General features: G+C 34.7%; 1 protein-coding gene across 1 annotated transcript; it reads left to right on the forward strand.

The window, feature by feature from the left end:
- Window positions 1-856: 856 nt before the first annotated feature.
- LOC131064985 (cytochrome B5) lies at window positions 857-4,430 on the forward strand. The gene is made up of 3 exons (XM_057999334.2): window positions 857-1,144; window positions 1,352-1,418; window positions 3,859-4,430. Exons 1-3 carry the CDS (start codon window positions 1,061-1,063, stop codon window positions 4,167-4,169), a joined length of 462 nt encoding a protein of 153 aa, XP_057855317.1. The 5' UTR covers window positions 857-1,060; the 3' UTR covers window positions 4,170-4,430.
- Window positions 4,431-12,107: the final 7,677 nt, after the last annotated feature.

Genomic DNA, 12,107 nt, shown 5'->3' on the forward strand with positions numbered 1-12,107 from the left:
ATTTTTATCCCTTGCTCTAGGCATCCTTTGTGCGGTTTGTACCTTTGTGTCACCATTAACAATACCACAACTTCACCATCGCACTGCAAGGTCAACCCCCATTTAATATATATCCTAATTATATATTATTAAAGAAAAATATAAAATTAACAAGTATAATACATTTTTAAACATTATTTAAATTAATCTATAAGATAAGGAGGGAGTCAATAAGGGAGGTTATATAGACAACAAAAAATAAAGAAGAAAAAGGTTGTAGCTCAACACGATTGGTGAAAATGGTATATGTTTCTTGCCTATACCATCCACTAAGGTCCAAATTAAATTTTGCAACTAGATTTGTTATTTCAATTAAATATATTTATTTATTATTGTATACGATATCATTTAGCATCATATAAATTATTAAATTTAGTTATAAAATACGATTAAATAATAAATTATATATACTATGCTATATATTTGTTATTTCGGTCATATTACTTTGTTTCACCATCTATATCTTTCTCTACCTCTCTACCTATCTCCCCATCTCCATCTTTATCTCTCTCCTTACCCCTCTCTCACTCTTCCACACCTCTTGGAGATACCCATTACACATCAAGATGCTATTGCTAGTTATATATTTATAATATATAAAAATGTGTATTAATATATTTATCTTAAACAAATCTAAAAAATAAAATAAAATTTAAATTAAAAAATAATTCTAATTCTAAAATAAAATAAAATAACTCTTCAAGTTGGCATTTCATTTCCCAAAAGTTTAAATGAGATTATACCTCCATTTAACCGCATTGAGTTCACACTAACGAAAGTGGCACCCCTTGAAATTTGAACGGAATATTTTGCAGAAAGTCCGTTTTGTCTACTAGTAAGGGCCGTATTGGAAGGTAGAGCAAATATATTAGGTGTATTGAAGAGTAGTTGTGGCACGCACCAGGGGCATTCATACAAGTACATGTCTTTCCAGAGTTTTTGACAAGAATACTGTGTTCCTTTTTCTCCTCCTCTTGGCTTGGAATCACAGTTCTTTGTTTTTCATAACAGAAAAATAGCAATGGAGGGATTGAAGGTGTTCACACTTAAGCAGGTCTCTGCTCACAAAACCAAGGAGGACTGCTGGTTTGTCATTGATGGAAAGGTAATTACTTTGAAATTAAGAAAATTGTTGATTTCAAATGAAAAAAGCAAGTACAAGTTCAATGAATCGTTGTGGGTGTAAAAGCTTTTAAAAGGGGTTTTACAGATATTTTTCACAGTGTGTAGTTTGATGATCTGGGTTGTCAGTTGAATCCTTTAAAATTGGCCTTTTGAAGGCAAGCTTATGAATTTTGATCTGGGATGACAGGTATATGATGTGACGAAGTTTCTGGAAGAGCATCCAGGTGGGGAGGAGGTTCTCGTAGAGGCTTCAGGTGAGGAGCTGAGCTGCCTTTTCTAGTTCATAGTATGTTTGTTGGATAAGGGGTCCTTTTGTTTATGGTGGGTGTTTGTGAGTTTGATGCAATGGTTAGTGGGTCTGCAATAATTGCACCGAGTTTGAAGCTTTTCAAGTTTTTGCCACTTATGGTGAGCGCTGAGTTACATAAGGGGCTTGATCTGTGTTTAATCTGATTTTACTAACAAATTCATGTTTATTCTGATTTTCCTAACAATTTCGCTTAATGACCTACAAATAGGCCTTCAATCCTGAAAACAGAGGGTTTACCATCCAGAGTTCAAGGTGTGGAACACACTGTGTTTCTTTTGTTAAAAGTTGTTTCGTAGCGGTAACCTGTTATATGAGTATGCTATTTTTGGCAAAGAGGTTAATCGGGTGGATACACGGCGCAGGGGTCCCTCCTTGTTAGCACTTGTAGTTGAGATTCTGTGTACTACCATACATAACCATGTGATTTGTGATGCCCTGAATTTTTGTTACTATTATAATTTATATTATTCCTTGGAATATCCTAGTAGTTTTCAACCATTCTTCATTAACCCAAGGGCTTAGATCACCTGTTTAGGCCCTTTTTGTGTTGTTTTTGAATGAATTGTTGGGTCATTCTCCATTCCTGAAGTGTAACCTAGTGGAGAGAATGAAGGCATCTATATTGAAGTTGCCCCATGTTACAAAGCGGGGGCGTGTAGGCCTAAAATTAGTCAGAGCCGCACTCATAGTTCCCTCCTATATTTCCTAAATACGAACAGCATAGCTCACTTAGGGTAACCTTAACAAGAGTGTGAGAAACAGAGGTCTCAATAACTTATGAAGTGTTGTTTTAATGAGTCATAAAATCAATATGTGTAGTTTGCATATTCCATACGGGGTAGAATATTGAGCGAGGACTGGATCGTTCTTTTTTTGTTTAGATGGGTATCATTGTCAAATTGGGCTCTATTTTAGTACACGACTTGTCATGATTCAAATAATTTGTTTTTAATTAATGCATTTATTTAAAAAGCTAATGATGTTTCAAATCCGCCATGATCATGAACTCTTGTTTATGCTTACATATTTTTACCTTCATCATCAAGGGAGATTAGTGAATCGAGATCTCTCCAATATCTGTGTCTATGATTGCCTATAGTTTGGCCTCTGGTAAGTATTTGTCATGATTGTAGGCCTGGGTGATGTACATGCTTGTAAAGAACCCTATTTTGTGAACTGGTTATAGGCAGCTATGACCTAGTGGATTCATGGACTGCTCTTTCTATTTGTGCTAACTCTTTTTTATATATCTTATACCAACTACTGATGGTAAATTTCTTCGGAGTACTGTCAACCCTACTCTGTATGCTTGATTTTACATTGAAACATTTTAATGAGATAGCTTTTAGGTTCAGATGTGTATGTTTTTTATTCGATGATGGATCACTGAATGTGATCCGAAATATTAAATGAATAACATACACCTGAATCTAGAAGCTATCTCATTACAATGCTAATGGACTGTGGAAAACCCATGCCAACCATGCATTTAAACAGTTCATTTGTTAGTTACAACGGTCATTAATTTCAATGATCAATCCAATAGATTTCTTATTGAGATTTGTAATATTTTTTATTTTCTCCAAAGAGGATTTAGCTGTGTATGTTTTCCATTCAAGGTTTCAGATCACACCGAGTCAACCACTGAGTGTGATCCAAAACCTCAATGAAAAACATAGCAGCTGAATCTATCTTATCAGAATACTACATGGTCTTTGGAAAATACATGCCAACTATGCATTGAAACAGTTCATTATTTGTTAGTTACCAATGATCATCAATTTAATCGAGTAGAAGTCGGATTTGCAATATTTTTTATATTCCCCATAGACAATCACAGACTGTATTTGTGTTGAGAATTGGGATTTAATGTGTTACATAGCTTATCTTTCCAGCTTCCCATTTTTATTTTTCAGCTGCATTTGTTTTTCCTTCAAGATTTTGGATTACACCCAGTGATTCATCATCAGGTGATCCAAAACCTCAATTGACAAACATATGCAGCTGAATCCATAAGCCATCGTATTACAATATTACATGGGCTGTGGAAAACACATGCCGACTATGCATCGAAACAGTTCATCAGTTAGTTAAAATGGTCATCAATTCGATCCAATAGACTTCTTAGTCTGCATGATTATTTTTTATTTTTTCCAAAGACAACCAGAGACTGTAATTGTGTTGTGATTTCGGATTCAACCAGTTTCATGGTTAATCTCTCCAGCTTCCCATGATATTTTTTTTGCACAACTACAGAGTACAGGACTAAGTGCTTGCTGCACACGCATGTGATCAACCCTAGACTCAGTTAATGCTTTTTTGATTTCCATTTTTCTTCAATTGTGGTGGGGATTCTGATGGTTTTGTCTGTGATGATTTACCAGGAAGAGATGCAACTCAAGATTTTGAAGATATTGGCCACAGTCAAGCAGCTAAAGAAATGATGGATACTTACCTGGTTGGAGTTCTTGATGGCTTTAAAGGTGATATTGCTCCTATCAAGAAAGTGCAAACTACGACTACGAAGCAAGAAAAGACTCCTTTCAAAGAAATTCCAGCTTCTATTATCAAGGATGACGAGCCTGGTGCATTCATGAAATTGCTTCAATTTCTAGTACCCTTGCTTATTGTGGGTGTTGCCTTCGGAATTAGAACTTTCCTAAAGGAGCCTCAACCATCTCAACCATCTTTATAAAAATATGCAACCATCTCAACCATCTTCATAAAAATATGCATTTACATAGAGAACTCATGGTTGAGTGCTTATTTGAATAGTACTTGTAATGCATGTAGGTTGCAGTTTAGAATTTTTGTTTAGTGGAGATCCGTTGACTTTTGGCTAGGAATTTCGTCTTTTTTTTTTAATATGAAGGATTTTGTAATCCTTGTGATATGCAAGGAGTTTGGAATCTAGAGCAGTTATAATAAATTGTTGCTGAAGGTGTTTGACTGTCAACATGCAAATCAGTTTTTGGAGTTCCTTTGTGTTAGGATAACTGTTTTACTGTTTTCTGTGAGAGTTGGTACAATTTTTTGTCTCTTTTTATGGGACAAAATGATGAAGGACGTAGATGCATGATATACCTATTGAAGTTTTGATATTTGATACATATAATGTCAAGGATATCAATTGAAGTCCATTATACCTATTATAAATTTAATGAAGTTGTGAGACATGGTACTGATAACTTCAAGGATGTTTACTGGAGTTGTACATGACTACCTTAGCTTGGGTTTGCTTATATCTGACCTTGAAAGGAACCATTTCCTTGCAGTGTTAAGTAAAAAATTGCTCAGTTTTGTTTTTAGATGAAAAAACCAGAATGACACTCAATTTGCTTTAAACTACTACACTACTTGATCGAGTTACAAAGTTTTTTTCACTTCCTCAGTTGTTTATTAGTTGCATTTCTAATGTTTCTGGTTTAGTTTAATCTTGAATTTCCTCAAATGTTTACATCGATTAGCAAAATTCATTGCTTATAAAAGTATACTTACGCAAGTGTAAGTAATATAGATATTGCATTCACAACCCACATGATAACTTGGTAAAATGCTGACCCGCATTGAAATAACTGAAAAGTGAATTGTAATTCTTACTGATACAAAGAGAATTTTATTACCTATTGCATTGTCAGGAGGTGCAGTGTTCGTATGGATAGAGAAACAATGGTATTATTGACAGGTATATAATTTGGATGGAGATAGTAACATAACATTGTTATTCTTTTCAATTTAAAGAGTGAAACCATATATTTTTGGGATTAACTTTTTGGACTCAACCCATAGAAAAAAGCCTATCCACTAAGTAATTTGACCATTTTTATTATTTTGGCTTGAGACACCTTTTATGACTAAATTGTTTAGGCCTATCGACTAATCAATTTGACCATTTTTTATTCTGGCTGGATACACCTTTTATGACTAACTTTTTTAGGCAGACCGTACTACAAGAAAAAGCCCAACATTCCTCTAGTCTAATAAGGTGTCTAAGGACTAACTTTTTTAAAAGGTTGTAAAGGCAAATACTAAATATACTCTTACAAAATGTATTTTTTTATATTAAATTTAGGTTAATTAAATAATTAGAATAATTGTTGAATCTTTGTGAGTCAAACCTGCCTGCTACATCGTAAATCCCCGGTCAGAAGAATGATTTGACACATCAAAAAGATTTGAAGCTTGCAGGTTCATCTGTACCAGTTTTCAGTCGTCGTTCTATATGTAAAGATTGCTAGTATTTAAAAATATATTGTTACTTTTGATTAGATCAGATTCACTATCATGAAAGAGTATAATAATAATAATCAAGAGAGTCCTAAAAAGATTTCTCTTTTAAGTGTTTGGGATATACAAAAGTACTTTTAGCAGTCCAAATCAAAAGAATTCTAAAATGATTTATGTTAAAAGTGTTTGGGATCTACAAGCAGTTGACTTTCAAAAGCATTGTTAAAAAATTATGGATTGTGGAAATATCATGTTTTTTAGGGTGTAGGATATGCAAATAATAGTAATAGGGGAAGAGCACCAGTAGCTGTCATAGCTAACTTCGCGCACCCACAGATTCTAAACAGTACATTGGATTTTGATTTTTTTTTTAAGTTGTCTTCGTATGGGACTTGATTGCTTATAGCTATTGATCTAGCTTCTAGGTAGTAACGATGCACGCTGTGGAATCAGTTATGCGCACAAAAGTCAAAAAGTACACATTTCAAAGTATTGCTTGATACCTAACTGCTTGATACCTAACTAAAGATGTTCCAGTAACTGTCAACTCAAAATCGCTAGTACTTGTTGACAAATGTCCCAATAGTGGTGCACAAATGTTCCAATTGTGGTACACAAATGGGACAAATGTTCCAATAGTTGTGCACAAATGGGCCAATTAATTACAAAAAATGATCGGCTATTGGTACAAAACAAATTTATTAATGGTGTTTTCACTCTGACGGCTATTGGGGGTTCAACATGACAATAAGATCACGGTTATTGGAACTATGTTATCTATTGGTGCTCTTCCCCTATTAGGCATCTAGATGTCCTAAATGATTATTGATACTGATTTGGACTCTTAGAGCAGTCCAATTCAAAAGAGTCCTAAAATGATTTCTCTTGTAGTGTTTGGGATATATGATCGTAGTTAACATTCAAAAGCATTTGAAGTCATGTAATATTCAATCCATAATGTTAATTTTTGTTTTTTCTGGATTGTACTTTGATATTTTTCATCTTCAACGTTTTGGATCATACTACATGATCCATCATTAGGATGAAATAATAAGTTAGAAAGTGGAAATGAGAGGGTAGCTGCATACTTGGGAGTATAAATCATGTGTTGTGGATATATCATGTTTCTTAGTGTTTAAGATATGTAAATAATAGTAATCTTAGGATGTCCTAGATTATTTTGATACATATTTAGATTCTTTTTAACAGTCCAAATCAAAAGAGTTCTAAAATGACTTCAAGTGTTTGAGATATATAAGCATAGTAGACATTCAAAAGCATTGTTAAACACTATTATGAATTATATAGAAATGATTCTTAGATTCTTTGACCATGAAATCATTTATATTGAATGTTTTTAAATATTAAGACATGGTAGCTAATCACACAAAATTACAAAATAAATATAATTCAACAAAATTTGAGTGCTAATGTCAATTCCATGTATTACATGGTCTTCCCAAAATGTCACAAAATTGACCTAGAACAAGACAGTGCCGATATTGATATGAATTATGAATGCATAGAAATGGATGGAATAGTAGGTTCACAATAAATGATGAATGGGTTGGCATAAGGGTGAATACTAATAGAATAAGACTAAATATTGTAACTGTAAGTATGTGCAAACAAAAATGAGTAAAAGACTGGAAAATATATTGGCGCAAGAATCTATTCACCAGATTACTGGCTAAAACTTCGAAGTTCAATTCGAAAAAATATCATAGAATCTACAAAATGGCCATGTTTCACACTATAAGAAGATCACAGGTGTGTGCTGGACACTAAACAAATTCCATACAAAGTGGTGGAACACAGCTAGGAGCGTGCTAAGTAGAATACAAGGCTATGACACTTTCAATATCAAAAGCTTGATAGTCTGCCTCATTAAAGGGGGATTAAATCATCACAATCCAATTGTTATCAATCTCTCCATCTCATTAGCACCGAACTCGCCACGGAGGCCATCTCGCTCGACTCGTTGTGAGAAATAGGTAAGGTTCCCCCCCATAAGCTGCATGCACTTCCACGAGTTCCCATCATTCTACGTGTTGCACCAATTCAATGTGTCTTATTTTTGCTTCGCTTTGCCAATGGGGTTGGGCATTTGACCTTGTCCACTTTTTGTTAACACTCGATCTAAAAAAAATTATGGGCTTCTTGAGAGTTAAATGGTGTAAAGTCTCATGAAAGTGTCTTTAAGTGTAGGCTTTCTCGAAATCTTGTTGTGAGCCTTTTCAAAAATTGTCTATGTGTTTTTGTTCAGGGTTTGAGTTCTAGTTTACTTTAATATCTATTCTCATGTTTCTTTGCTTTCCCAACTTTGACCTTCTATTTTCAAATTTGGCTGAGTGTTGGTTTGCGAGACTCTTGGGGTAATCTTTGCTCTTTGCTCTTTGCTCTTTGCTCTTTGCTCTTTGCTCTTTGTTAAAAGGAGATCAATTGTACAAAGAAGCATAAGTGTGTTCAGTGGTGTATCAAAGTTGTTCATGTTTCCGTCCCTGGTATTGGGGAGCCACTAAGTCTAATGCTTTGGTGGATGCCTAATGAGGGATCATTAATGGACGAGTTTTGACAACAAGAATCTTTCATGTGTTTTGTCAAGGTGACAAGTCATTGCCTCCTCTCTTGACATGTATAAGGAGGATCAATGCATTATTTTTCTCGACCCCTTAACAAACAAGTCAAGGGTGGTCTAATAGCTTGACAACCAAACAAAGTTGAAGGCAATACAATAAGTGGCGAAGATTTAGTACAGGGTCAAAACTACATGGAATTCTCAACATGTTGAAGTTCCTTACAAGGTGAGTGATGCTAATATGTTATATGTTTGATGGTGTTTTGGAGGGTTTTCAAGTTTATGAACTTTTCAAAAAATTTCGTGAACTTTAAATCTTAATTGTAATTCCTTGGTTCTCCCATGTTCATGTTTTTGTCATTCTTCTCGCTCTCGGACCCCATAGTATTCAAATGGACTTTGAACTTGCAACCTATTAGTGTGAATAAGGTTATGTACCTAACTAATTCCTTAGTGGGGACCTATTTGTTGATTTTAGTGATCAGATTTAGAATAACTTAGAAATAACACAAAGCAATCACACAAAAGAGACAAGACACCAAGAATACCCTGGGAAAACCTCCCTCTTGGAGGAAAAACCCAACATCAAGTCCATATCAAAATCCTTTAACCATGAGCAAATTACAAGTACAATGAAGATCAGATCACTTATCTGATTAAGTCATCAACCTAGGGCAGAGCTTTGCCCAATCTAAATCACTGATGTGCAGGCCCTAATTCGCTGATCCCACAAGTAGGGTTTCGGTACCACAAAAGAGGATGATCACTACTCTATATTAGTGAGTAAGACAACTCAATATCGCCTAGCATAGTAGATCATAATTGGCACAAGTCTGCTCCACAATGGTGATCAGATTCGGGTCTGGAATGAAGCCCCGAATGATCAATAATTCGCCCAGATATAAGGTAGAATCACAACTCAGATTCCATACTAATTCGCCCAACCACAAGAACATAAATTCAACAGAGTATATGAGGTTTGGATGCCCTAGGACATATTTGCACTCCTAGATCAGATTCACTTCAACAAGAAACCAATTCACTGAAGTTCGCTCACACTTAATGAATATCCTTTTGCTGATGATGATGATCGCAGCTGGAAGCAGATCACATAAGGTACAAAGATATATATTTGCTTGTGATTGATAATTTGTGATCCTCAAATCATCTTACTTATATATGAATTCATGTCAACAATAAACCTTGGTCGGCCTTGCATATTCTGGCGCCAAGATATAATTTTGAATTTACAAGTTACATATGGGTCAGGACCCATATACAATTTACAAGTTAAATCAATTGCCCAAATAGGGCCTGCCCTTTTTATTACAAGTTACAAGTATTGTAATCACTTAAGTTATTGCAATATATATTATCCATCAAATAATTCGAACTAGCTATTTAATTTCAACACTATTCACATGTTAACTTAGGTCCTTTGTGTCTTTTTAGAAGTTAGTTGCTAATGGGATCATGTATCTCATTTATTTCTTGTGTCATAGGTCATTTAATATTTGTTTTATTTAGTTGTATCATGTTATAGGATTAAGACACATGACAACATCTTGTTTAATCTTATCACTCACCGTGTCTATACAAGCAAGGCTATTTTACACTTCAGAACATATCTCATAGATCTTAATGTAAGGAAAGCTCATTTCTTGCATATGCTATTGTAGAAGGTTATCATCGTTTTTGCAGGGGATCCTGGAGTATTGAGATAATCTTTAGCTTGTACATGTTATCAGAGTCATGGTCTTGCAAAACCTTTCTCAATTTTGAGAGTAGAGCTATGGCCAAATGAGAGATCTTAGTGGGTTTTAGTAAAGTAGACTATGCTCTTCTCTTGCATTATATGATGACTCGAAGAATCATTTTATTTTTTTGAAAAAAACACACTTGATTTGGAGGGTTTTTTTGGTGGATTTTAATTGAAGGCTCATATTGGACGATGTTGGAGAAAATCTAAATTCATTACTAAGCTCAAGGAATAAAAAAAATCAATTTTGCTTTTTGTTCTACCCAAATCGAGCTTGTGAGGCCAAATTTGCGGACGTGTCTATTCTGGCTCCAAAAAGTGGTACGATGCGACTAACACGTGATTTTGTTCTACCCAAATCGAGCTTGTGAGGCCAAATTTGCGGACGCGTCTATTCTGACTCTAAAAAGTGGTACGACGCAACTAACACGCGATGTTAGTCGCAATTTTCAATCGTAGATTTTCTATCCGATGACTGAGAATGCATAACATGTCTTGTTAGTCTGACAGATTCGATCGTTTTGAAGCCGGAATAGACACAACCCAAATCTACAAGAATTTGAAGTTGGGAAGAAGTTGCTACAACCGAAATGTAACTGAATTTCCAAAGTACTTTGAACCAAAATAGACCCTACCATTGCATCTAGAAGGCCCATAAACCCTAAGGTTGACTATCAAATCTTCAAATTTGAAAACTTTTACCCCATGCCTTTGTACAGTTGTATGAATATATTGTCTATTGGCGTCAACATTGTCAATCTCGTGTATAATTTCTTGGGTTGATAAAAAAGGCATATTTGGTAGGGAATATTCACTACATCGTTTCACATACTTCCTACGGCAATAAGGTACCATGCTTATGTAGTTTGCATACTGCATCAACTATCAAGTCGGTGGTACGATTTATTTCTTCTCAATGTTTATTTTTTTTTATTTTCATAAAAAAATATTTTTGGTTTGGTGCCTACTCTAATGAAGTGCTTCACCCACGATCATGTCGCAGTCGCAACGCTTAAGCCATAAGTGGCACTGGAGTTGCCACAAGGACCCAACTGCTCCAATGCATACCTAGTGACAAGTTTTTTTTGTTTGCCCCAACACAACGTAGGGTCACATGGGTGATGACTTGCCAGCCCCCAAGGGCCTAAATCTGACCCCAAGAACCCTAATAAAGCATGTTTTCTCTCTAGGCCATAATTTCTTTCCACTTTGTTGATTTTTTGCACCAAAAAATTGGTTCTACGTACTTCCATTTGTGTAGGTTATTTAAAAAAAAATTCTATAAGTGAATTTTATTTAGTTGAAGTCTTTTTTTTTTTTCATTTTGGATTTTTGAGTTCATAACTTTTTGCTATGATCTCCATTTTTTGTGATGTTTGTCACATTGGAAAGGTGTTGAGAAGCTCTATCATTGTGCACATACACTTTTTCTAGAATCAACTTTAGGTGTATTTTATTCAATTTTATACACATTTGGTATAGTGATTGATTACTTGGGCATCTTCACTCGAATCTTAAAGAGGTTTTGTTCTTTTGGGATGGCCTCATATGTAATATTGATCGTATTTGGGAGTTTTCATATGTTGCTAAAAGTTTCTATCTTTGTAATTTTGGAGAATTTTCATGCTTGATAGTGGGTTTTTCATTTCATCCTTCTCTAATCATCTTGAAAAGAGGAAATTATAAACAAGGGGGAGATGACATTAGAGAACATTTCTAGTTGTTTCATTTGATGTCACATTTGTATGGTGTTGTTCTTCTTCCAAGTACATCCAGTAAGAAATTTGTTCGAAATTGTAAAAGGGATCATGTCTTAGGAGTTATTGTTATGCATGTTAATTATGACTCTTTGAAGTTTATTCTTGGTTTTGGGTGTCCTCATTCTATACAAACTAAAATTTAGGAGATATATAGAGATCATGATACTCAACCATTCCCAGATGATCATGTTTCAAATTGTCCTGTTCTTCTTCACCTTTCAGAAAAGATACCTTATAAATGTGAAACTATTTAGTAGATAAATTCTTTAGAGTATATTAAAACTTTGGAAGATGAGGACAAGGTTGCAT

This window comes from Cryptomeria japonica, chromosome 6 (genome assembly GCF_030272615.1).
Source record: "Cryptomeria japonica chromosome 6, Sugi_1.0, whole genome shotgun sequence".
NCBI classification, from domain to species: Eukaryota; Viridiplantae; Streptophyta; class Pinopsida; order Cupressales; family Cupressaceae; genus Cryptomeria; species Cryptomeria japonica.